General features: G+C 53.9%; 1 protein-coding gene across 2 annotated transcripts; it reads right to left on the bottom strand.

The window, feature by feature from the left end:
- Positions 1-24,614, bottom strand: VIPR1 (vasoactive intestinal peptide receptor 1; the record flags this gene model as incomplete). Of its 2 annotated transcripts, none has more annotated exons than XM_080934166.1 (13): positions 24,516-24,614; positions 14,798-14,903; positions 10,803-10,910; positions 8,781-8,887; positions 8,097-8,203; positions 7,682-7,814; positions 4,775-4,928; positions 4,233-4,293; positions 3,918-3,987; positions 3,528-3,619; positions 950-1,079; positions 708-749; positions 1-192 (listed from the first exon to the last, which is right to left on the bottom strand). In XM_080934166.1, exons 1-13 carry the CDS (start codon positions 24,591-24,593, stop codon positions 1-3), a joined length of 1,380 nt encoding a protein of 459 aa, XP_080790292.1. In that variant the 5' UTR covers positions 24,594-24,614. The 2 variants fall into 2 exon arrangements, with proteins under 2 accessions (XP_080790292.1, XP_080790293.1); XM_080934167.1 differs by having other exon boundaries at positions 8,097-8,200.
- Between the last annotated feature and the right edge of the window lie 2,495 nt (positions 24,615-27,109).

The raw sequence follows: 27,109 nt of genomic DNA, 5'->3' as shown, positions 1-27,109 counted from the left end.
TCAGACCAGGGAGACCTCCGCTTGGAAGCTGGAGGAGCGGCGTGCGCTCGGGCTGACGCGGGTCAGCATGGACACCTGAGTGCTGCATGTGGCGCCATTGCTGCCTCCCCACGGGTGCTGGGATTTGGAGCTCCAGCCCAGCACGCCCTGCAGATGCCAACGCCGCCACTTCCGCCGCAGCTCCGCCTGCACCTAGGGGTGGGAAGGGTGGTCAGCCTCCAGCGCAGCGCTGTTAAGCAGGCCATAGATGGTCCCTAACTTAAACTGAGAGTCCTGGATATTATCTTAGGAGGCGTGGGACAGGGCTGGGAGCCAGGGAATCAACTCTGGATCTTGGCGAGAGGCAAGATGGGTTGCAGAAGGTCACAAAATGCAGTATAGGGAGGCAGAGGGGTGCCAATTCTTCATTCAGGCACCCACTTGAATGTATGGTAGTGGGAGCAACAGCACCTTCCTTGACGTCTTACCCCCAATTTAGCCCACACCCAGGTAGCTGGACTTACTCTTCACCTCTGATAAGCGCATAGGAGCCTGTCTCCTAAACCCACCCAGGGCTTGTAAAAGTGCAGGCTTTAAGACCTTGGGTTCTTGGAGCAATCAGGGTGCATTTTAAAATGAGATCACGGGCAACTAGAGTGCTGCTCTCTGAGAACCACCCTGGAGAGAGGCAAGCTTTTAGCCACACTTGCTCCTCAGGAGGTGCTCACCTCGCCATTGAAGAAGCAGTAGAGGATGGCCACCACAAAACCCTGAGAAGGAAGAGGACAGCAGAGGTGAGGCAAAGGGACTGCGGGCACTCCAGCCCCACCCAGCCCACCCTGCTCCCCCACAGCCCTTTAACCCCCTGCTTAAGGAAAGCACTGAGCGCAGAGGGAGTGCTTATCAAGAAAAGACCGGAATGGAGAGCCCACAGCAGCCCTGGGCAAATTCCTCAAGGCCATCTTCATACCTGGAAAGACCCCACGACAAGTTCGAAGACCATTTTCACCTGGGCCTTAAAGTTGTCGGGGAAGAAGGCAAACATGATATAGTGAACTCCAAACAGGGGGATGAGCAGAAGCGTGGACTTGGCCAGCCTCCTGGGGACAGGGAGAGACAGGGTACGCACAGCCACACGTGTAGACGGGTGTGGCCATACCAAATGCCGATAGTGACCAGACCCTGTGAGGAGGAACAGTGGCACGCCATGTCCACTCCTGCCCGTCTGTCAGTGTTGCTGCCTTCCTGTTCCTCTACCCTTGCCTGGGGGAAGCACATGAGAGAATTAAACTCCCTTCTTTCTCTCCCTTATGGAGGAAGGCCACTGAGGATGATGTGTTATGTTAGACTTAGGAGAAACTTCTCAGTTCGGCCCCCTCCCCTTGGTCTGTGTCCCCAGCTGAAGAGCGAGGCGACGTCAGAAGTGCTGTGGGTGTCTTCACAGACACTAGCTCCTAGAAATGAAGTCTTCCCAGCCCCAGGGCTGTCCGGGCCCAGTGTGCAGGAGGGTGAAGAGCGCTCGGCGCTATGCCTGCTTGTCAGGTTGCTTTATGCAGACTTGCAGCTCCTTCTCTGCTGCCTAGGCCCTGTCTCTGCAGTTACCACTTTCCCTGAGCCTGCATCCCTCCCGCATCTCAAAGCAGTACACAGAATCCTGCTCCAAAAGACCACAGTTTGTCTGTCCGCTGCCCTGGTGCCAGAGGGGCCAGCAACTCCTCCAGGCACGCCTATGTCCCTTAAAGGACCTCATGGCTGGTCCAGGCAGTGAGGGCCATGGTTTCCTAATTTCTTGGCAGAGAATAGGTCAGGGTATATGTGGTTGGGTAGAACCATGTTTGCCCCTGCCTCCCCTGCCTTGATCCTGAGATTCCACCCCATGCAGGGGTACCCTAGCCCGCCCCTCCTTCTTGGGCCTGGCTCCTAACCACACCTCTTTGGCCATGAACCCATCCCATACTCAGAGGCGGACAGATGGAGGTTTTCTTTAAATTGAGAGTGGGAACTGACAGCCCCTCCTTGGGGACCGCCAGCTCCAGCTACCCCTTCTGTCTCTGACAGATGTTCCTTTCCATGTCACCCACACAGACCTGGCCATGACCAGTTTGGGTTCTGTCCCCCAGACTCTAGCCCATTGCAGCTGGAATTCTGGGAAGCAAGGCTGCTGAGGTGAAGGACACCAGTGTGTGAGGGGCAGGAGTGCTGCCTCTCGGCAGTGGGCGAGCCCCACACGTCTCCTTCTGGAAAGGAGAGGGATGTTCTGCCCACGCAGCCTGCTGTCACACCAGGAATGGGAGGAAGCGTCAGCCTCAGGCCTGACAGTCACGGGGCTCCAGAACAGAATCCCAAATCCAGCAGCTCGTGACTCTCTAGTGGGGAGTCTTCCAGCCACAGCTGAGATTCCCCTAACCAGTTTAAGAATCCCAGTTTAGGATTCCATTACTAAATGTCCCTTGTGGGATTGTCAGGCTTGTGTGGCTTGCCAGTCACGATGGGACTGTTCTCCATCACCATCGTGAGCGTGAAGGTTCGATGGTCTTTGCGTGGGAACCCTCGTCATGTCTGTGTTTCCTTCACTTGCCTGCGAGCTCTGGTTTCCATAGAAACTTGCTGGTTCTCCCAGTGCCCAGTACAGGGAACAGCGCCCCTCCTCTTCTAAGTAATGAATTACAGCCCTTGGGACAGTTAATATCAGTTGTCAACTCAACAAGACTTAGAATCACAGACCTCTGGGCGTGCCTGAGAGGTGATATCTAGATGGAGTTGAGGTGGGAAGACCCAGACTGACTATCGGTGGCACCATTCCATGGGCCGGGGTCCCAGACTGAATAAAAAGGAAGAAGTCAGCTGCGCGCCAGCATTCAAGACGAGGTGCAGGATGACCAGCTTACGCTTCTGCAGCCCCGTCTCCACCACGATGGATGGTACCCTGAACCACGAGCTAAAGCACGACTTTTAATTTCTTTCTTAAATTGCCTGTCAGGCATTTTGTTACAGCAATGGGGAAGGAAAATACCTCCTCTCTCCCTGCCCATAATGGTGTACCCCAACCTTGGGGAAGGAAAATACCTCCTCTCTCCCTGCCCAACCTTGGATAGTGAGGAAGCATCTGTCTTTGGTACAGTTGAGCATTTTTACTCGGGATCCTGAGTGAGGCATGGAGACCCGTCATCCTGTACCTGGTATTATCTCTGAGAGACTGAATTATCACGGGGGAGTACGAACATGGTGGCCTCAGTGTGAAATGGGGTCTCCCAAGACACCCCTGCTGGGCATCTATTGTGTCCTCTCCTCTACCAGGCCCAGGTCAGACCAAACACAAGGCAGGCACAGGGTTCGCACTCCCTTCAAGCTCTCTGGGGGGCAGTGGTTTGAACCTGAAGGACACTGAGTATCAACCAGGATAGCAGATGTAGGGCAGATGCTGAGCCTGGGTGTGGGGAGAGTAATGTCTGGCTTTCGGTAAGTGTAGGGGTGTGAGGTGATGTGTAGGGGGGTGATATGAAGACCCAGATGGGAGCTTGGAGCTGGGGTGCTGGGCCCACACTTACGAGTATGGGCTGCTGTCATTCTTCCCAGTGTCGGGAGGCCGTAGTTTCTGAACCAGGATCCGGATGATGCAGATAAACAGGATGAAGTTCACCTGTTGAATGAGAGGCCCCCAGTGTTGGTCACGCAGAGAGAGGAAGCTGGGGTGGGTTGCTTTCTTCTCCATTGCTCTGTCACTCCCCCATTGTACCTCTTGGCAGCTCTTCCCTTTGGGGCAAATCATCTGGGACTCTCCTTTGCACCCCTGAGGACCCACCCTCCAACTTACCTGCCCTAGAGGAAGAGCTGGAGGCACGGGTAGGTGGTGGAAACCTTAAGGTTCTTTTCTGACCTAAACCTCATTTGCTACGCGTTCTGAGGTTGGTTGCCAACCCTGGGCTCAGAGAGCTTACCAAGATGGAGATGAGGATGGGAGCCTTTATGATCCACCACAGTGAGGAGTTAACGATGGTGTCCCAGCACCTGAACATGGAGATTTGGGTGACAGAAGTCCTCAGCCTGAGGGTGACCCATCCCCCAGGTGTCTTTGGCTTTGCTCCCAAGCCCAGAATCTGCTACTCCCAGCAGCTCCCTCTGGTCTCTTACTTTGGGCTTGATGCTGCGGTCTGTTTACCTGCCAAACCTTGGCAGCAGCATCATACCCAGACACTCCGACCCCAAGTGATAGCAGCCGGGGGGGGGGGGGAAGAGATGGGATAACAGCTCACCCGAAATCCTCAAAATGGATCCTGACAATTGTCCATATCATGATGAATACACTGGGCACTCCTGTCGGGGCCAAAGAAGAAAGGAAGAGAAGGAAATGGGCAGAGAACACAGGGAGGGTTTGGAGGAGGAACGAAAGAGAGGGGGGAAGAAGGAAGGGTGGACGGGGGGAAGAAGGAAGGGTGGACATTTAGGGCTTCTACCTACAGTGTGCAATTTGTTCAAGATATAAAGACCCTCTAAGAGCCGATGATGCTATATGCCTTAAGCCTGTGACCACTTAGACAGTCTTTTTTTTTTCTAAATTTTTAACCCCTTTATAGATTGACAGTATCTCTCAGTGTCAGGATCAGAAAAGGGGAAATAGATGTTTTTGTTCAGGCTTTGCACCATAGAGCCGCCGCAGGAGATTGGGAGGCCCTCAGGGTCATACGTTCTGGAGACATTCATGAGTGTCAGCGGAGAACCTCATAAGCAGGCTAGGGTTGTACCCTCCCGCCTCCCGGGGAGCTTCCCCAGCCCTGTTCCCTCCCTGGTACCATACCCCAGCCGATGAGTATGTACCCCCAGAAGTACTTCCGCTCGGAGAAGAAGGAGACAGCCAGCAGTGTGTGTAGGTAGAGGCCCTCTACCAGCAGCCAGAAGAAGTTGGCCATGACACAGTACTGGAAGAAAACCACCGCTGCTTTGCAGCCCACCTGTGGGGAGGGGCAGAGGGAGGTTCAGGGTCCACAGATCCCTTTGCTGCCCAGCCCCTGGTTGTGGGGGAATGGGGGCAAACGCAGTTGTGCTGGGCCAAGTTGGCCGCTGTCAGTTCCCAATCAGGCTCTTGGAATCAGGTGCACAGTGGATTTTCCTGTGATCTTGACTTTACATCCTTGGGCACTTTGGCCGAGCTGTTAATTTAAGTTATCCATCTGTCAGTGTGTTTTCCACATGTCTTCTGTGTCTCTGGGCATGTCCAATCCTCAGCTTGTGTCTGGCTGTGTGTGGCTGAGAATAACCATGGGTGTAGTCCAACACAAAATGGTAAGCTTGTTTAAAATGTTAAGTTTTTCTTTTTTGCCATATTTTTGGTAACTGCATTTTGAGGTTCTCCAGCACGAACTCGACAGGTAACAACCTGGTGTCACAATGCCAAAGGTTGACAAAAGCTGAGGACACACTTCCTGTCCACCTATCCACCTGCCCATTTGCCAGACATTTGTTTATTCGTGCTTGAGTGGGTTTTCAGTCAACCTCACAACGTAACCAGGCTGGTCTAGAACTCACTGTGTTACCTCAGCCTTCTGCATCCAGGGTTATAGGTGTGAACTACTATGCCCGGCCATATTTATCCATTTAATGACCTCCCCTCTCATGACAACTCATCCATTTGCCACCTAAGCATCCACTCATCAACTATGTCTGCTCATCCATCAACCCACCCACTCACTTAAGCTGCCTGTCCGCTCACCCACACAGCACCCATTTTCCCATTCATCTGTCTATCCACTTTTGAGCCACCCAGGACTCACACAGCCCCGCCTATATAACCTCCTTCTTGCTCCCTCCCTCCTCCTGCTCCCTCCAAAGGCCTTCTTTCCCCTCTCCACATTGTTCTCTGCTCACTCACCACCCCTTCCCTTCCTCACAGCCAGCCCTCTGATCCCTCTTCTTCTGTGAGTACTGGGAGGAGCTAGGAACCCAAGGGTGAGTTCTTACTGGAGACTTCAGGAGCTCCCTGACCATAAGGTGTGGGTTGAGGCTTTGGAGGGGACCCAGAGACAGTGTGGAGAAGGCTGAAAGGAGGGTAGAACCAGTGTGCTGGCTGGTTCCCTGTCAGCTCTACACATGCTGGTATCTGTCTGGAAGAGGAAACCTCAATTGGTAAAGTGTCCCTACTGGTCTGGCCTGTAAGGCTGTAGGGCATTTTCTGGATTGATGGCTGATGGGGGAGAGCTCAGCTCACCATAGCGGTGCCAGGGCAGGCTGGGCAGCTCATGAGGGGCAAACCATAGGCAGCATTCTGCCATGACCTCTGCTTCTGTTCCTGCCTCCAGGTTCCTGCCCTGACTTCCCTGGGTGACTGTGAGCTGTGGTGAAATGACCCTTTTCTCAAGTTGCTTTTGGTCATGGTGTTTATCACAGTGTTAGAGAAGATAGAGAGGGGAGGGGGTGGGGGGAGGGGATCCTCCTCCTGGGGGTGCTGGTGGGGGAGGGCCAGGCAGGTGAGGACAACTGGAGACTCCTGAGACACACGGGGGCGATGAGGGGCTCTGAGTGGTTAAGTTAACATAGCCTGAATAAAGGTCTCCTCAGAGAAGCACTCACTTGTTCTAGAGCTGCAAGTCACCCTCTCATGGGCACTCCCCCTAAACACAGAATCTGGGCTGCCCCCCCCCCCCGCCTCCCACCCCAGGCCTTCGTCTTCTCTCTCCCGTCCATGATCGGAAAGTCCTTTCCCGGGTCACATTCTAGCCCTGCCTGCTTTACAAGCTCTCCGGAGGTTGCAGGCCTCTCTCTGGTCCTCTCTTGGCCCCCAGCTTGTGGAGTCACCCTGGGCTTTTCTCTCCACTTGGGATCCCATTATCCTGGGAATCCCACTACTGATCTGGAAGCTCACTTGGGGGCCATTCGTCCTTAGAACACAGCACAGGAGTCTTGCTTCAAGCCGTGTCCTAGGGCGAAGTCCTTTGAGTTCTGTAGAGACTATGGTGGCTAATGTCATTCCTGAGAGGGAGTTCTTAGATTTTGCTAATTAGGAGGTGGCCAGTACTTGTCCATGGGCCGAGGTCCCAGACTGGATAAAAAGAAGACAGTGATAATGAGCCAGAGATGAACCCTGTTCATCTCTCTTTGCTGCCCATCTGTGGGTGCCAAGTGACCCACTGCCTCCCCAGTCCTGCTTCCATTGCTTTCCCGCCATGTTGGGCTGCAGCTTGCACCATGAGCCAAACAAAACCTCTTTCCTTCCATTGTGCTCGTTGGGTGTCTTGTCACAGCATGAAAAAAATAGCAAACAAGGAGACAGATTCTACAGTGCCTGGCAACATTCCTCTGAGGGTCTCTGAGCCTCCTGTCACCGGGAAAGCCCAGGACAGGGCTGAGGGAGGCAAGCAGCAAGAGCAGGTAGGGAATGACAGTGGTGTGGGGAGCAACATCTTGGCTGAGCTGGGAGCAATGTGGGGAGGACTTGTACAGGTGGGGAAACTGAGGCAGGGAGTGGCCTGAGGTCAGATCAGAAACTTGTGATGAGGCTGGATGGGGGCTCTGGGCACTGACTATGAGGAACCCACTGTATTTCTTACTAACTAACTAATAGATGAACCCCGAAATGGCCCAGAGACCTGAAAGGGAGGTGCAGTTGGTAAACAGTCAAGGTGTGTCTGTTTCTGTCCTTAAGGAGAGAGGAGGGGCAAGGAGGTGGGGAGGATAAGGAGGAAGTGTGTGGGGTCAGGTGGGTCCTCACCGAGCCCTCAGAACAGTGGTCCATCTCCCCGCTGTTGAAGAGGGTCATGTCCTTGATGAACACAGCAGTGGCCCTCAGGATGAAGGACATGAAGAGATGCATGTGGATGTAGTTTCGGGTACAGTGCAGCTTCCTGGAAGGGGGCAGGCACATCTGGGATGCAGAGCGGCCTTGGACCACCCCATCCTAGGCCTCCAGGTTACAGGCCCCGCCTCTAAGGTCACACATGCCCAGTTCCCAACCTCCCATGCATGCAGAACATTTGGGCAGGCTCTACCTCTGGTGCCCAATATACAGGAAAAAAGACAAAGACTTCTCTAGAGACCACATCTTGGCCACCCTCTGTGAGGGTTGGGATGGCTGGCCTAGCAGAGGCAAGGGCAGAGACTGTGAGCTGCCTGGGGCTGGACCTCACCTGAAAAGGCTCAAGATAGCCATAGCAACAAGGAGGCTGGCAAGGGACAAGCTGTAACCGATGGTGTAGCCGGTCTTCACGGCACTGAAGAACTCGGTCTGTTGTTGCTGCGGGAAGGCAGGCAAGAGTCTTGGGTAGGAGTTGGAGGAGGCTCAAAACTGGGGCTGCTGATGGGAATGGGCCAGCCATATGCTTTGCCCACTGCCCCTGCCTCACGTAAGGAAGATGTGCTTAGGACTCCCAAGAGCAGCTGAGCGGTACTTACTAAGCCCCAGTTTTTGTGGACAGACACTGCCCAGAGGATGATAGGAGGGGAATGGATCGTCTATCTGCCGTGCATGACAAATATCAGCGCCGGAACTGAGTGGAGACCTCACAACTCCCGCCCGTCAATCACTCATGTCTCAAATAGAATCGAGAGAGTCTCCCTGCATAGCCCAGGCTAGCCTCAAACTCATGGTCTTCTTCCCCAGCTTCCCAAGGGCTGGGATTTCAGATCTAGAGAGGCCAACCAGCTCAGGGGGTTCTGTTTCAGTCTGGCTCCTTGGGGACTAGCCACCCTTGGGTGTGATCCATGTGAAAAGTCCTGTGTGTGCCCTGTTGGAGGAGCCAGGGGATGGGTCCTGGGAGATGTGAACTTGACGAGGGTGTGTCCCAGGATTTACGGAGGCACAGGACCCTCACCTCATCCAGACTAGATGCCCTGTCATTCAGGCCGCAGGCAATGTGGTAGGGGCCGGGCTCCAGTTGTGACCAGCCTTCTTCAGTGCAGCTACGGCTGATGTTGTATCCTGGACGAAGAGACAGTGAGTCTAGAGCCAGCAGGCAGACCAGAGCCGCCCGGCTCCCGCACCTTGAAGTGAGGAGAAGCTCTTGCAGGGCTGCTGGGGGCTCTGCTGTCCGGGGACAGACTCAGCAGATGCCATTTCGACTCCATTTTGCAAAACAGAATTTGGCTCCTTTTTCCCCCCTCAAACATAGAGGCAGAGAGACTGTGGTCTGTGCACAGTCACCACCTGTCCAGCCCCAGCTGAAGGCACAGACGGATGAGTGACTTAGTCGTGCAAACAGTTGTGCAAACACTTATCAGAGAACATTAGGAACATGTGGGCCTGTGGCTTTACTAAGTCAGAAGAGCCAGGCAAGAGATTGTAAAACACACCAGACCAATGGAGGGTATAAAACCCCCCCTCACCCGAGCCCTGTAAAGACCTGGGATCCCTAACTCTACAATGGCCCCACTGACCCATCATCTGACAGAGAATGCCTTATTGTCTCTGGGCCTGCTGTTCAGCATGTTTCCCATCGCTCGCTCGGCATGGCCCATTAGAATTCCCATTTCTCCATCTGCCCATTTATCCACTTGTTTGTCTGTCCATCCGTCTGTACCTGGTCCTGTGCCTTGCCTCAATGATGCCTATGCCAGACTGGGTGCTGTGTCTCAGCTCCGTACCTCTACCAACTGAGATCCTTATTAACGTATCTAACCACTGGACTTTCTTTCCGCCATCTGTCAGCTCTGCCTTTAACTGGAGTCCCTGTCTTGAGAATACGGGGATTGCAGATGCACCCCAGGTGTCTGTATTTACAGGGGTGCTGAGGATCTGAACTCTGGGCTCCTCAAGCATGCACAGCAAGAGTTTTGCCCATGGAACTCTCCCCAGGGTTCCTGCAGGCATCTTATCTGGCCACAGTAGAATACTTCCTTCTTACCCTCTGATTTTTTTAGTCTCCTATAGGAACCAGGACTCTTTGTCCTGCTTTCCTCAGCCCCGTTTACCCAAAGCACAGGAGTGGGGGTAGGCATCAACCTTATCCACTCTTGGCTAAGGATGCTCTTGAGATGGAAGGCCGAGAACCCATCCTCTCCTTCATTCAGACTCTCCATATGTCCAGTCACTAGTGCTAGTCTCCCATTTCTCTCCATCAGCCTCAGAGCTGGACCCTCGGAGTGCAGACTGCTCACTTCACAAGGTCATCTCCCAAGGTCATCCAGCTGTTGGAGACCGAGGGCCAGGATCTCCATACTCAGATACACTCTGGGGCTAGGATGCTGAGGTGCTGGTACCCATGGAAAAGCGAGTTTGTTCACATTCCCTCAGCTCCTCACCTCAGAGAGCACCTCTTTCTTCCTCCCAGGGACTCTGCCCATTTATTATACATTTGTTTACTGTCTCACTCAAAGGTGTCCCCCGCTAACACTGGGGCTCCCAGAGGGCAGGCCGGCGGCAGTTTCCAATGTCTCTTCCCACGGTTTGTGTGTGGTGGAAGCCATTGTGTTCATACTGACCGAACGCGGTCTAGAGGTCCCCCTTTGTCTGACGTGTGAATGTTTGATCAAACAGAACACGACAAGGTGTGTAAGCTGAGCTGTGCGACGGTTGCCCAGGGCCCCAAAGGTCATCTGTTCCAATCCTTGACAGACTGAGTCACAACCAAGACAACAAGAACATGGGAGCCATAACTCAACTGACCTGCCCGTCAATCAGTTATCAATTGCTGAGCAAATATTTAGTGAGCCCTTCCCACATGCTTATCTCTATGTGAGGAGCAAATCACATCCCACAACTCTTCTTCAGACGCAGTGTTATTCTTGGCCACGAAGCCCTCAGCTTCCTCTAGTCCCTCAGACAGCTTTCCCGCTTCTTTAAGTGGAGAAGATCCCCCCGACCACCACCATGGCCCCCTTCAGACCAGAGCTCTTACCGTGGATGGGGGAAAACAGTTGAAAGATGAGGGGACAGTCCAGGACTACTGCATGGCCCCGAGGGGTCGTGGGCCAGCAGGTGAGGTTGTCCCACATCTTGCTACAGCCTGTGGGTGAAGGCAGAGGGCATGTGTCACCAAATGAGCATAGTGAGGACTCTCTCTCCTCCTTTCCTTAGAGGGGCACTTGTCTGAGTGGAGGCCATGTCTGCTCAGGACGCACAGGTCCTGTGCTGAAGGGAAGGGAAGAGTGTCCTCTCTCCATAAGGGACAGAACTTCCCTACATGACATCATTTGTTTACTTTAGCTGGGGTCTTGTGTAGCCCAGGCTGGCCCTGAGGGAGACCTTGGACTTCCGGTCCTCCTGTCTGTGTCTTGAGTTCTACTGAGATTACAGGTGTGCACCACGATGCCCAGTTTATCCAGTGCGGAGATTAGACCCAGGACTCGTTCCGCACACTAACTGAGCGACATCCCCATTTGATGGCCAAGCAGCAGATATGCCAGGCAGGGATCCGCGCTGGTTCTGCTCCATGGGGAACTGTCTCTCATTCTGGATGAACTACTGAACCCTTGAATGGGTGTCAGTCTTTTCGAATGACAAGGGCGGAGGCTCTGGCATCCGAGTCCTCAGAGCTGTGGCTTTAGTTCTGAGGAGCGTCCCGGAAAAAAGGGAGCACAGCCCGTGCTTCGCTTTGTCCCGAACTTTAATGAGAGTTAGTTAAAGTCTCAGAAGCTGTGTCGCTTGCTGCAGTGCCGTGGTATCTGAGTCAGAGGCGAGCACAGCTTAGAGCTCAATCTACGTTTATAGCTCTCTCATTCTCAGGGCTTATATTTATAGGCACAACCTTCAGACTGTCCCCTCTTATCTTTTACTGCCGTCACACCTGCACATGCCCACGGCATTTGATTATAAATCACCCTCCATCCTGTGCTTTCTTTTATAGAGCGTCGTACATCGTATTTCCAGCAGCCCAGTGAGAGGCCCTCATTTTTACGGTTTGTGAGAAAACAGACATTTAGATTTCAGAATCTTATATTACCAAATTACCGGCAGCACTTTCGAGCAATTCAGCCCTGCTGTTTGGGCCCGCCTTCTCGACACAAACAAGGCTATTAATCCTCATTCAAAGAAAGCAGGATCTATCCCCAAGAGGCTCTGTCAGAGACCGTCACTGTTTAAAAACAGGAGTGTGCGCCATTTGGATCTTGTTTTATAATAGTAAAGGCAGCGCCAGAGATGTCTGCTGTAGAATTCTGGGTACAGGAGAGCATACCGTGGGAGCTGGCTCTTCAAGCACTGCAGTCTGGCGGTGAGTGAAGACTGATTAGTGTTTGAGACTGGCTGGTGAGGATGCTAAGGGGTGTCTCCAGCGGTTCTAAAAGATGGGTGCCCCTGTGGTGAGAAGACTCCTCCAGACCCCTCTCTTGAGGACGCCAGTCCCTTTGCAATGCCGCCAGCCCTACAGATTTGCTCAGGAAACCCAACCCCAGAGTCAAAGTCAGTGCCAGCTGGGCCAAGCCCAGACCAGCCCAGGTCCGAAGGTTCAAAAGTTCTCAAGATGGGGGCCTGGGAAGAGGAGGTGAAGCAATGAACCTACTGGGGGACCAGCAGGACTCTGAGTGCCTTGGTTAGGCACCAAGTGTGGCAGCCAAGGAGGAGAGTGAGGCGAGAGAGGGTGAGCCCTCCAGGTGGCACCTGCACCCAAGGGTAACAAAGTCACACAGAGAGCAGCCTTTCTTCCTGTGCCCCTCCCACTCCATGTTAACATTTCCCCTCAGTCTCTCCCAAGTCTCACAGTTTGCTTTGGCTGATGGTCCGTCCTCATCCTCTGCTCCTAGGAGGACATACAAGACCTCCCTCCCCCAAGGCTGTGCAAACCTGCCCAGGATTTATGACCTGTTTCAATTAACATCAGTAAGCACTAGCTTTGGAATGTCGCAACATTGTTTCAACCTCTAAATCAGTAGCTTATATAACCAGTCCATTTCACAGATGAGGAAACTGAGGCAGGATGAGGTGTGGCAAGTCTCTCGACTATTCACACATTCCTCTCCTGGACTGCAGGGCTCAGTAGCACTTCGCTGGGAATTTGGCTGCCGCTGGACTTTATGCACCCTTGATGACAGTGCCCGGCACACTCTGTTTTGCAGGTCAGCTATTGTGTCTGTCTGGGTCTCCGCCAGGCCTCAGGCTTTCAGGGTTGCCAGTCTGAGCTAAAGAGGTGTGTGTGTGTGTGTGTGTGTGTGTGGCAGGGGCTGGGGTGTGCTGAGTCCTGTGCTCAGCTCCATCAGAGGGCTCTGCCCAGTGGGGAGGCAGCATTTGGCCTCAATTAAGTGAGGCACCGCCAATGGCATGCTGTGAACTGGTTCTGGGCCCAGGTCAGCAAACGGGCAGGGAGAAAAGAGGCCTGTGGGGTGCAGGTTGGGAGGCTCCTTGCAGGGGGGACCTCAGGGCTGGGACCCCACGGAGTAATGCAAGTGTTTAGTTTTTAGAAATGACTGTGTCTGGGAGATTTCCCCAGTCAGGGCTCAGACCCCAACAGGAAACCCCCACCAAGAAGCCAGATGAAGGGAGAGGCAGGTGGCACCAAGGCCCCGGCAAGTCCATTTTCAGAATCTCCTGTACATAATGACACACACTCGCATGGACTCCCAGGCATACTGAGCCTAGACATCCATGCAAATCTACATGCATGCATGCAGGAAGGCCACTGTGTGGGTGGACAGAGTGACGGAACAGGCAGGTTTAAACAGACACAGACCTCCGTCTTACAGAGGTACTCAGAGGCAGGCAGAGGGGTAGACTCAGGAAGGCCGGGCACAGCCTCCGTCAGGGTCAGACCAGGAGTGCCCACCTGCATCCGCGTGACCTGCATCCCGTGAACATCTGCGTGACCAGCAGTAGTCAGGGCAGACACACAGTTTGCACACCTATGCCTGCTCTCTTCCAGGTGCCAGTCTGGTTGCTGTGTATGGGGCGTTGGCACTCCACAGGCACCCTGTGCCAGCAGTGACCTCATTGGGATCCTGCTCTGGGGACTGGTTTGGAGAGAAGCTGCAATGGGGCCCAGGGTCTGGAGTCTGAGCTTCTTGGGCTTCGCCCATGATCTTGAGGCCTGCTGAGGCCAGTCTGCAGCCTGGCAGCACAGAGTTGGGGCATGTAGGCAGGAGGTAGGTCCAGTCACACAGTGACCCAGACCTCGGTCTCAGGAGTGAGGGGGCCAGCCCGCCACAAAGTGTGGCTCAGACCAGGCCCATCCGTGAGACTATGAATCCACATCCACTCATGGGCACAGGAGGTCTGTGCACCAGGGTTTAGGAGGGGCCCAAAAAGATTACATAACCGCTTCAGAGTGCTGTTGGGAGCCAGGAGCCAGCAAGCTGGACAGGTGTGCCCTGCTCCCATTATGTAACCGTAGCCCAGCCTGGGGAGATGCCCTGGAATGGAGACCCAGCTGCCTGTCTGCCCCACCATGCTAGCTCTCTCCCGGGACAGTTCCCATCCCCCCAGCTGCTCTGCTTCCCTACACCGAACAAGCCAAGCAGACAGAGCTCTCTCTCCTTTGTCCTGACAGGCTTCTGCAGGGTCTGGCCAACTGGTCTCTTCTAAGCTCTACGTAAGTCAAGGGTTGAAGGAAGTTGATTTGGGGTGCCAACCATGGTGAGTGTGAGAGGCTGGGGCTCATGGAAGCCACTAGTCTCACCAGGAGCCTCTACCATTGAGTCCCCTCTTTCTCCCTCCTCAAGTAGCCCAGTAACCACGGCTGGACCCTTTAAGGCAAGTCCCAGAGAAGAGCTGGGAACTCCCCAGATGTGAGTGGGGTCAGGAAAGTGTGGTGGCCTTGTGGCCCTTCTGCTGTGTCTGAGGCCCAGAGCTCTGGAGGGTGACCTGTGCCCTTGATCCCCATCTGACCACTGTGGGAGCCACATGCTTTGGACGGGGCTGGTGACATGAGGGAACGTGGGACTCCTCCGCTCACACCTGCCTCACCTGTGGTTTCGTTCTCCAGCTGAGCCTCCTCCAGGCACTGCTGACGCTGTTTCTCGATCATGTGCATGTATTCACACTCCTGGTGTGGGCTGGCGGCCCGGCTTCCCTGAGGACAAAGCAGACAGAAGGTGTCAGCCTCGACCATGGACTTGAGGGCCAGGGGACCAAGCTGGGTCAGCCAAGGTTGAACCAGCTCTCAGCCTGGGGGTCTGAGTTCCACACCGGTGTCCACTCCGGCCAAGGTCTTTATCCTAGCCTCATTCTGAACTCCAACCGCGACCCAGCCTATAACCTATCCTGGGCCCAGATGAACCCTTATCTTAGTTCTAATTTATACTTCACAAACCCCAGACAGAGCATCATCCCAAACCCATGCTGTATCTCTGCCTCAGCCCTAGACAGCACCCTGATCCCAACCTGTGGGCTCCAAATGTCCTCACCCCAAATGGCTCCCACACAGTGCTGCTAATGTAAGGATTCTGACCCTGGAAAGAGCTTTTCCCTCGAGTCTTAAGCTGATCACTAGGCTCTGCTGCTCTGGCCCTGCCTCAGTCTCCCCTGCATGGGTAGTGATGCTGTTATAGGATGTTGGATACCAGCCTCCCACTCCTGGGGCCAAGCCCAGGCAGAGCAAAGGAGCCCGGCTGCAGCACCTCCTTCACGGAAGGAGCCTCTGCTTGTTCTTTCTCAGGAGACAGGAAGGCAATGCCAACCCTTTTTGCCGGACCTCACTATGTCTTTCACCACAAAAAAAAAAAAATCAAAACAAAATGGGTTCCACTAGGACCAGGAAGGCTTAAGCAAGTTAGCAGGGCCTCACAAGACATCTGCGGAGCCCAGGCAGCCTCCCAAACCTCTGCACAGTGGGAAAGGGGACAATGGAGAAGCCCCGATTCCCCCCTGTCCTCTAGCAGGCTCTGAAACCAGGGTAGGGTGAGGTGGGCAGGCATCACAAGACATGGCACTGGGGTAGATATGAGTCTGAGTGGCGGCTGTCTGGGACCAAGGGGAGAATGTCAGGCCTGGCGGGGGTTGTGGTGTGGAGAAGGTAAAGGCCTCCGTGGTATAAGCAGCTGGACCGGGATAGCTTCGGTCTGCTTCTGACATTAGGAAGTAGCTGCTATTCTTGGCAATCTGCTGTCAGTTTCCTCTTGTCTGCCCGGGCTGGAGAAGATCAGCCTCCACCAGCGCCTCAGGTAAAGCTTCAGCGACCTCAGGGACAGAGGCTCTGAGTCTACCTAGCAGTGCTCACACCCGGGACTCAGTCTCTGCCTGGAAAACGGACATCACCCCCACCCGCCACCTTCACTCTCCCGCTGACGCAACGCCTTGCTGAAGTAACACAGACCTAGGGGCGTCCCTGTATGTCCTCCCTCTAAGGGTCCCCCTGGCCGACAGCATCGAGGGACATAGAACTCAACCAGTGGTCTATGTGAGTCAACATCAGCGACCGACCTGCACCCAGGCAGCCGGGAGCTCTTCACTTCCATCGAGAGAAAAGGTCCCTTCCACCACAATAAGGGTGTTCCTATGAGCCTCATCATGCCCCGGATCTACGGGAGGACCTCACTGGTCCAGGTCTGGATGTCACAGGGAACACAGGTACCCAGCCAGCTGGGGTCCAGACATGAGCTGCTCAGTCCTTTCCCTCCTGGCACACAGAAAGCAGCATGGTGCTGTCACGGGGCATCGTTCCGCACAGCCGCTTAAAGAAGCAAAAGGCAGCGTGAAGGAGACCCGGTGCCTCCGTATCCTCTTGGGGAATCACACGCTCCACCTTTCCAGTTAGAGTACTTGTAGCCATGTGTGGCTTCGGGGAATCTGTGACCAGCTCATCCCCCGGTGTGGGGTAGTTTGGGGAACCTCTGAAAGAGGAAGTCAGGCTGACTGTTTGTCACCTCGTCACCACTGCACCTCGCCGGGTCCCCTCCTGAGCACCAGTCTACGACAGCTGGATGCCTATGTATGGACTTGCAGCCTCCCCACACTGTCACCGTGTGTCACACCGTGCAGTGGTGTGAAAGCAGGACAGGCTGCACGAATACCAGCTGTGTCTGTGCACGTGCCGCACGAACAGGCTTTCCTCTCCTCAGGTGCCAGGCTCTCATTTGGGAAGATCCCCACTTCAATCTCTCTTGTGGGACATTGGTGTGACCAAGCCTTAAGTCAGTCAGTATTCCCAGCCACAGAGCCTGGCACCCAGCCCAAGGCAGGCTCCTCAGAGGCAGCAGGCTCGCACGCCTGGGACTTTGGATTAAGCTAGTCAAAGAGGTTTAATTCTCCCCACTGGATTGGAAAAACCTCAAAGGATCAGAGGCTGGGGCTTCTGTGGTAATGTTGTTGACAAACAAGATGAAGATGAGGCCACTGAGGGTTGGCAGGATGGACTCAGAGAAAACCCAGAGCTGCTTGACAGGGAAGGCGAGCCATGCCTGAAACCAGATCTTCCCACAACTCGAGCCAATAGCCTTGTTTATGGCTCAAGATAGTTAATTTTTCTATCTGAGGGACCCAACTGTCCATTCTTGTAGACTGAGGACAGAACAGTGGCTGCCCCTTGGTTTTAGGGTCCCTCTTAAGTCAGAGTAACAACCATAAGGTCTGCCAAGTGGTGTGCCATACATATATGGAAGAATGGTATGCCATACATATATGGACGAACAGTGGTATGCCATACATATATGGACGAACAGTGGTATGCCATACATATATGGACGAACAGTGGTATGCCATACATATATGGACGAACAGTGGTATGCCATACATATATGGACGAACAGTGGTATGCCATACATATATGGACGAACAGGTGGTATGCCATACATATATGGACGAACAGAGCCAGGGCAGCTCCCTCGGGCCCTTACCGCTGAGGAATTCAGGCAGACCTTGAATCTCCTCTCCCATTTTTTCCCTTTTTCTAAGCATCTAAACATGTATGTGTGTATACACACACACACACACACACACACACACACACACACACACACACACTCACATATGCACATATACGCACATTACATACACATACATATAAGTGTGTATGTGGGGCACCTAGTTCTGAGCTACATTTGCCTCCTACTCTTTAATAGCATTCTGGCTGACATCATGCAATTATCTCTCCAGGAGCACTACCCCAGAGCATGGTTTTGGGTCAGGGAGAGGAGAGGGGCATGGATCCTAGAGTCCCCAGAATAATCTAGAATTCTGGAGAGCTGTGAACCACAAAGAGGTATGATATCCAGTAGTTAAACTGTCTTTGTCAAAATTTAGTTGAATAAAATACCCGTTTGAAGGAATGTAGAAGAAATAGTGACCCAGAGAGGTCACCCAGTAAGTCACATCCCCAGATAGGACCCAAGTCTCTGACTCTAGTCTGTGTAGGATCAATCTGTTGCCAGAGATTTGCCTTGGGCCATCTGGTCAACCATGGCCCTTGGGAGGACAGAGCAAGGGCAGCTCCCTCTGGCCCTTATCACTGAGGAATTCAGGCAGACCTTGGACTTCCTCTCCCATTTGCTTCCTTTTTCTAAACATCCGAATTATCCTTCTGGACGTCAGACACACAGTGGACATTGGAAAATTCCTTGGCCAAATACAGCCAAACTTGCTGATCACTGGATGAGCTCCAGGGTGGGATCTAGGTGGACAGTGAGCATCAGGGTGGGTCACAGAGAGAGTTTATACAGAATGAGGAAAGAGTTAGACAATAAGGGGTGGTCAGCATCCCAGGGTACAAACACAGACAGGCAGACATGAAAGCCCATTGGAGGTTGTAGAAGCTTTGTGTAAATATGGTGAGGAGTTCTAGGAATATCTTGTGAGGAGTCATGGAGAGAAGTTGGGGTTAGGCCTGGGAATAATGCCAGTTTTGATTCCTAGGCTATGAAAGACCCTCAAACATGTGGCCCATAAGCTGAGGGTAAGGGACACATACTTTACAAAGGACTGTCATATTATAGGTGGTTAGATATAGGGAAACAAGAGTCTTTTGGGGTACAGGTGGCCTCTGAAGAGTAGGAGGTGGATCAATCCAGGGAGAGTGTGTTGTCTGCAGAATTCTAAACTCTAAGAACCACTATGAATGACTTGTGCCGTTGTGACCTGTCACAGAATTTGGGACAAGCAGAGGAGATGGGAAGTTGGCAGCAGTTGGTAGCACACCATGGTACTACTTGATGTCTTCCCTATGGCACTAGCCCCATCTAGAAACCACCACAATGTTGCTGTCCATTTATGTGTCCCCACTGCCCTGAGCCCAGGATCATGTGATGATAGGCACAGAGAAACTCTGAGGCCCGGAAGAAGGGAGAAGCTCTATAGAAGACTAAATAAAGACCATGTCTTCTTGCTGAGGGCACGAGAAAGCCTGGCAGAAAGGTGGGAAGGTGTGGTAAGTTAACCTGTGCTGCCACACCAACACACACACACTCAAGAGCACATATATCACAACTCCACACCCCCCACACACAAACATAACACACACTCCATGCATACACACATACACACATACATACATACACACAAACACACCACACACACACACACCATACATACACACACACACAAAACACAGCATACACATACACCATGCATACACACATACACACAAAACACACCACACACACACATACACACATACAGAACAGCTTGTTTAGCTGCCACTTCAATCTGTAAGGTTTTCTAATAAAAAACAATTTTTTTTGTAAGCAGTGGGGAGGAACATGGTACAGCCACATTCCCCAAGGAGGAAGCAGTCTTGAGAAGGGGGCAGAGCCTTGTGAGGACCACAGATTCTGAATCAGACAGGGGGCCACTACTGGCTGAGTGGCTGGGTGATTTACTCAGGCAGATCTGTACACAGCCCCTAACACACTCTTGTTCCCAACAGCACGAGCCTATCACGTCTGGCTTCACATGCTGAGGACCCATGCTGCACAGTAGGGGATGCTGTAAGTAGGTCGCAATTATGACCAAAGCCCTATCCCAGTTCCCATGCCAGGCCAGGCTTGTCCCTGTCATATGCCTTTCAAATGTGCAGCCAGTCTGAGTGCCTGACCCACTGGTAAGTGGCAGCCAAACAGGGGAGGTTTGAGTTGCCTGCTCCTTTCATCTCTAGCTTGTCTGGTCCCTTTCCCCTTCCTGGTATCTTCCCTCTCTGCTGACCCACGTTTTGTGGATTGTAGCTCCTCCTGAGTTCAGCTATATGCTCAGAGTGAGAAAAGTATAACCTGTACTGGTGTGTGTGTGTGTGCGCGTGTGTGTGTGTGCATGTGTGTGTGCACACGCATGTGTGTGCTAAGTGAGGAAAGTGGAGAAATCAGGCTGCAGAGCTACATTTTGGGGTTAAAGACTTTCCAGGGGGTTGTAGGGACGCCCGCATCTGTAAAGTATTTACGTGTGAGCACAAGAAGCTGGTTTGGATCCTTAGCACCCAGGAAAAAACCATGCACAGTGCTGTAATCTGGCTAGCCGACCTAGGCATTTACCCAAGAAAACAAAAGAGATGCCCCTACACAAAGTTTTCTGTGAATGTATATGACCACTTATTTACAATAGCCCTAATCTGGCAATCCTCCTGCCCCAGCCTACTCAGTGCTGAGATTACATGCATGTCACCAGGCCTAGCTCTATTCAACAATAACGACAACACTACTATTACTACTACTACTACTCTCTCTCTCTCTCTCTCTCTCTCTCTCTCTCTCTCTCTCTCACACACACACACACACACACACACACACACAGAGAGAGAGAGAGAGAGAGAGAGAGAGAGAGAGAGAGAGAGAGCACACTTTAAGAGCTCTTACAATTATTGGAATCTCAGCCCAGCCAACCTGCTTCATCTCAGTGCACTGGTTGGGAAGTTTCCTGTGGAGCAGAAAACCTTTCCGGCACATGCTCCATTTACAGCTCCTGTTGTCCTGGGCACTCCTGGGCAGAGGGACCAGGATCTGTGGTGCTGCTGTATTGATGACCACCTGCAGAATGCTCTGTACCAACCACCCAAGAAGCCCAAGGCTGCAAGTCTTTGATTTGTTGATGCCAGCCTGTGGACTCTTCCCCTCCCCCAATGACCTGTTATGCAGGAAGAACTTGTTTTTGAAGGTAGCTAGGAGGAGGTACTTCCTGAGAGATGCGGATCTTAGACTCTTGAACCACCTAAGATAGAGCGCACAGAGGGCTGGTCCTGCCGGGGAAGCCCTGCGTAGTGCTCACTGAGAGCGCACCTCACTCTCACCCCAAGCGCCGGCCAGCTGGCTATCTGACCCCATGACGACAGACAAGAGAGCCATGGTAACAAGACAACCCTCTGAGGATGCCACTGCTCATCCCGTGGTGCTTAAGTGTGGTTGGAGCATATTTAAATATGGGACCGAGGGAGACTACCATTAGGTGTGACCAGAATGTCGCAGCACACAGGGAAGGGGACACTGGTTTTAGAGATGCATTTTGAACCAAGGAGGTAAAGGTCAACATTCCTCTAATTGACTCAAATACATTTTAGCCAAAATAAACAAATGACGTAGATATTAAACGTTGAAACTAGCCGATGTCAAACCTAGGAGATATCTGTATATTCATTATACTATCGTTTTACAAAGATTTAAAATAAGTTTTATATGCATGCGTGTGCATCTTCATACATGTGAGTACACCATATACCTGCAGGTTCCCAAGAAGGCCACAGGAGGGTGCTCTGGAGCCGAGTTATGGGTGGTGGGGAATGTACGGTCCTCTAAAGAGCAGGATGTTGCTCTTAACCCCAGAGCCATTTCTCCCGTCCCTTATTATGCGATTCCTATTTATTTATCACTGAGGAGCCCAGGCCAGCACTGAATTCACTCCTACTACCTCAGCCTCTTGAGTGCTGGAATGCAGGCAGGGGCCACCGCTCAAGCTTTATCAGAATATTCTTTCTGCATGCTTGTTTTCATGTTGGAAGGGCAAAGCCTCAGAGACTGAGAGTAGGGTGAGGCTCACATTTGCCTCCAGCCTCCAGCCCTCGTCCATGAACCAAGAGGCCACGCTTGGGACCAAGGAGCAGAGATGACCTGTCACATGGGCCACCCGACCTAATCACTATCGTCTCCTCCTTCAGAGTCCATGGAAGGTCCTGTCTGGACACCCAACCCTGTCTCACTTGAGACCTGAGTAGGTCAGGTCTCAGCCAAAAAGTGGAGCTGGTTCCAGCCCAGCCCTGCTTTCTGCTGCTCCTTCACTCTGGGCCAAGGGTTCTCTTGTCCCTTCAGAGATGAGGAAACCAGGTCCTTCCATGGATATTAAAGATGTTTCCTAAGCCAACTAGCCATGGCTGTGGGGAGGGGCAGGGTCCAAGGCTTTTGTTCCAAGCTTTGACTCCCACACAAGCTATGGAAGCCTCAGAGGAGGCTAGGTCGCCAGACTCCAGAGTGGGGAGACATACATGTTTAGAGAGAATTCTGTCTTTCAGCGTGCCCCGGGGGATCCTGGGACATCTTTCTATTCCAAAAGGTTTTCTGTCCCAGTGGCCACCATGATTCCTAAAGGTCATGGTGTGGCCTGCTGAGGCCAGAAGACTGGGAAGTAGTGGGGGCAGACCGTAGAAAAGCTAGCAGTCGTGTCCAGAAAGGACTGCTCTAGTGAGGTGTGGCCTCCATCTTCCTGGGGATCACTCAGAGGGGCCAGAGTTGCCCTTCACCCCAGCCATCCAGGTTCTGATAGAAACCAGGCTACAAAGGCTGTTTTCATAGTTTGCAGCTGAAGGTTGACCAGTGTAGACAAACTTCAGAACATTGCCTTTCCTCTTCCTCTGGGTTTCTCAGTCTGTCTGTCACAGCAGGCCTGGCCCTCAGTTTGCACTCCACATCGATCTAAGGTTGTGACATGTTCCTCCAGGGGAGTCTCTTGCAAGGTAGGGCCTCAGACTGTCTCTAGTCAGAGTGTCCCCACCAGCCTGGCACTGTGTACCTGTCTGCTGCCCAGGGGGAGGAGCTATGGAAGGCCTTGGGACACACTTCACTTCCTCCTCTGGGACACTGGAAGTTTTCTTCCTTTTTTTTTTTTTTTTTTTTTTTTTTGGCTTCTCCGTTCAAAGATTTCCCTTCCTAGGCCAAGGCAGGGCCCCATAAACAGAGTGATAAGGCTCTCTGCCTTCAATGTGAACTCCGCAGCTGCCATTTTATGACTCTGATAACATGTCCCCCCCAAGTCCGGCTGGAGCAGGAACACTGAGTGTCCATTCCAGGAGAGGGCAAGCAAGGACACAGAGAGAGAATAGCAGGAGCTGGGACCCTCCTCCCGTCCCCTTGTTTTGTGGAGCAAGGGGACAATGAGTCTCACTTCCCATGATGGATATGACATCTGAGGCTGGGAGGCTAGAGAACCTGAGATGGGGTTGGAGTGGAAAGATCAGGTGCAACCAGGGAAGGCTCTGTGGAGGAGGAGCCAGAGTTGGCACCTAATAAGTGGGAAGGTGGGATGGTGGATATTGGAGGGACTGGGCTCGACCTGTCTATAGATGGACGGTGACTTGGGGCCAGAGGTCTCCATTGTCTCCAAAACGCCTGGCTTATCTAAAATGGAGTCGCTGGAACACAGAGTTGGGGCAGGTGGAGGGTTACCTGTGTGGCCTGAAGACTGTGACACTGAGAGCCAGAGTCTGATGAAGCCTGGAGTGTGGGGAGGGACCGTGAACAGGGGAAGGGCCAACACTTGCCAGTTCTCAGAGGGCAGTGCCTTCTGCAGGGGGTGAGCGTTCCCAGGGCAGGGTGTGCCAGACACCAGCTAGGTGGAAACAGATTCATGTCCTGACCCCTGCCCTGGTGGAGGTGGTGATAAGGGAGGAACCATGGGATAGACCCCACTAGGTGACCAAGGTTCCCCACTCGCCTCCAGGCCACAATCCACTAGGAAAAAACAATCTTGAAGCTCCACAGGCCTGGAGCAAAGGGAAGGGAAGATCACCCCTGTCCAAGTGTGGCTGGCAGGGACAGGTGTGGCCCCTGTGGCCTCATTTTGCCCTTCTGTTAAATGGGCTTAGGAGGACTCTGAGTCTTGAGGTAGTTGGTGACCAGGAGTCGGCCCCATGGCCCTGGTGAGTCTGCCACGGCCACAGGAGCATACCCGCACACATGTCGGTGCAAGAGGAAGCAGAGGTCGAAGGTAGAGCAAGCCCCCCACCCATCCCCAGCTTTTTCCAGCACATACCTGTTCCTGCCACCAACTCTGACCTGTATTCCCACCATCGTCCTATAGTTAGAGGAGGTAGGGTAGGAGGAGAGTCTCACCAGATCCCAAGGATCCCTTCCCAGGGTACAGGCACTAACGTTGGTCGGTCGCTGTGCTGTCTTCATCCCACAAGTTCACAAAACACCCAGAAAGGCTTCCAGACACTCACAGCCTCCTTCCCAGCATACAGTCTACAGGATCTCACATCTCACCGGATCGTGCCACCCACTGCCTCCCTCCCCACGTACCCCCAACAAGCACTCCTTGCAAGGGCAAGTCTGGGGCTCCTTCTCGCCCCCAACCTCTCCACCGCTCCGTGGGATCACCTCCCAGTGAACGCTCTAGGCTGAGCTATTAGGGACCCAGCGCCCACGCCTCTGGGCTAGATCCGGTACCAGGAGAAGAGAGAACTGCGCTCTTGCTGCCCCCCGATGGCCAGATGGTCCCGGATCAGCCGCCCCCGCAGTTCCCCCATCCCTGGGATCTGGGTGGAGGGGCGCACACTCACCGTGGGTCCGAGGGCGCAGGCGAGGGTTCCTGCCAGCACGCAGAGCCAGCGGGCATGCGGTGGGCTCGGAGGGCGCATGGTCCGCCCTGAGCCCGCGGCAGGCGGCCGGGAGCTGCTATGGGGTCTGTGGCTGGTGCAGCGCGGGAGAGTGGCGCGGGCCAGCGGCCCGGGCGCTAAGAGGCGCAGCTCCAGGCCCGGGGAGGGCGGCGGGGGCTCGTCTGACGGGCGGCGGGGCCAGCCAATGGCGAGGCGGAGGCGGTGCCTCGGCGCAGGTAGGGGGCGGAGCCTGAGCGCCCCGGGGGCGTGAGCGCCGAGTCCGGCTGGAGGTGCGCGTCGTCCGGAGCTGCTAGCTATCGAGCATCCTCTGGGCTCTGCTCCCGCGCCTCCTCTCCCATCCCGGCCGCGCCCTCGGTCCCCGGCAGTGAGCTCCTCCAGTCGTCGGCTCCAGGGGCTCCAGCGGCCGGCTCCCGGGTTCCCACGCCGGTTTACAGCCCAGATTCCTGGACGAGAAGGGCTGCAGCTTTCCCGGGCTGCAGGCTGGGCTCCGATGGGGTCCGGCGTATCACGCTGTTGGAACCGTCTGCCACAAGGGAGAAACCGAGGGGAGCGCAGCCGGAGTCTGGGAGTACCGACTCGGGGTTCCTCCAGGCTGTTCCCGGGGCAGGGTGCACTCAGCTGGACACGTCTCGGCCCGCGCAGCTCGTGAGGGACACGAAGTCAATGCTTCAGCGCCCCCGTGTGGGGACCGACGCCCGTACCCTTTCGTGGGTTCAGACAGACCTGGAGTCCCCAGGAGCTAGTGCCAAGTGTCCCGCGCTGCGTCTCCAAGATCGGGCGGGCCAGCAGCGGGCGATCTGAAGCTGCGCTCCCTCCGGCGCTTGTCTTTAGGGCTCGGATTATTCGGTGCTAGCGTGGGGCGCCGGGTCAGCGACTCGGAGCCCTCTGCGCGCGACGTTTTAGTGTTCCGAGAACTGGAATGGTCCTGGTGAGAAGGTGATGGCGCGGTGGGATAGAAGGTGGGAGGAGGGGCGGAGTTCGGTGCAGAGGTGGAGAGGGACGCGTGTCCCTAAGCGAAGTAGGGTGTGCGATCCGCTTGAAGGAAGTCGGTCTCCGGGCGCTTTCTGGCCAGCAGGGGCGCGGGAATTTCCCCGAGGACTCTCCAGCCTTCCCAACCTGCAACGTGGGAAACTAGGGCTATGGGCGTGGCCTTGAGGTCGGTTACAAACTTTGGAAGCGACCCCTGGCCTTCCTCCTTCCTCTCCTTCTTGGTCTCGGCACTTCCCATGTTCTCTCTCCCCGGATCCTGAACCTCTGTTACACATCAGGGCATAGAGAGGTAAGAGGCACTCCCTGCAATTTCTGCTTCCGTATAAAGAATGAGCTAGTTGGCACAGGCCGTTCTACAGACACAGGGTGTCAGAAGAGGGAGCTGTTTAGTACTTGCCATCCAGCACTTCAGGGCCAGGATTTCGGGAGCCACTGTGAGCGCAGGAATCAGGGGTTTGCCTCCCTTGTAGCCATGGGCACTCTCCTCTCAGGCCTCTTGAGGTGGTATGTTCAAGTCCCAGATGTGAGCTTCGGCTCTGCCTACCCCCATATGTCACCTAGGCAGCTGCAGAATGCTGATCTCCCATCAGCAAATGGGGCATGGTGGCACGTGCCTGTGATACCACTTCTCTGGAGGCCAAGGAAGGAGATATCCTGTGGAGTTCAGATCAGCCTGAGCAAATTGCTCAGGCTTCACCTTATGGACAGAGATCTTGGGGGGCTTTCGGGTACATGGAAGAGAGTGGGAGGCCAGACTCTCCACCTTCTGTGAGCCTCACTAGGTAGAAGAAGTAAATACACGGGTGGGAAGTAGAGGCCACCAATGGTGATGGCTGTCCTGTCTACTCTGATCCTTCTTCTGATGGAGGTTGGAAGGCTGCTGCTAGGCTACAGCCCAGAGCTTCGGTAGGAGCCCCTGGCGTCTTCCCCACCCAACCCCCAGGAGAGGAAGATGGCTCAGGGAGAATAGCTTCTCTTTCAGTTTTCTGCTGTGACACTTACTCTTGGTTATCTCTGGTGACTCCCTGGGGATCCTTTCTTCCTTCCATCAAAGGACACAAGGCACACTCAGAAACAAAAGGAGCAGGAAAACAAACGAACAAACAAAAACCAAACCCAAAACCTTAAAAAAAATGCAACCCAGGTTACCTAGGGTCAGCTCCTGCCTCTTGAAGTCTGTGTTCTGAGACACTGGGATGTCAACCATGTGCCTACTCTTGGGGGAGCCTTGTGGAATCCAAGGGGGAGGTCACTGGTGTTCACCTAGGTAATAGGAAAGGCTTCAGGGGGGAAGGGATGTAAGAAGCAGAGATGGGGGCAGGTGTAACTAAGGCTGTGGTGATGGTTGTAATTACCTTCCCCACCATGTCCTGAGAAGGGGTTCCCTTACCGCCTGCCTTTTCCTCACAGTCTATGTTGGAACTGTCACAGGAGAGCCTGAGCCACAGTCTGCCCCTATTTCTGAAGCCGTTCTCACTGAGCCCTGTGGTCACCTGATCTCTAATGAGTCCCCGAAACCTGTTCCCAGGTTTGGGCTCAGATTCTAG

This window comes from Micromys minutus (assembly GCF_963924665.1).
Source record: "Micromys minutus genome assembly, chromosome: 21".
NCBI lineage: Eukaryota > Metazoa > Chordata > Mammalia > Rodentia > Muridae > Micromys > Micromys minutus.
This window is presented reverse-complemented; position numbering and strand designations above follow the sequence as displayed.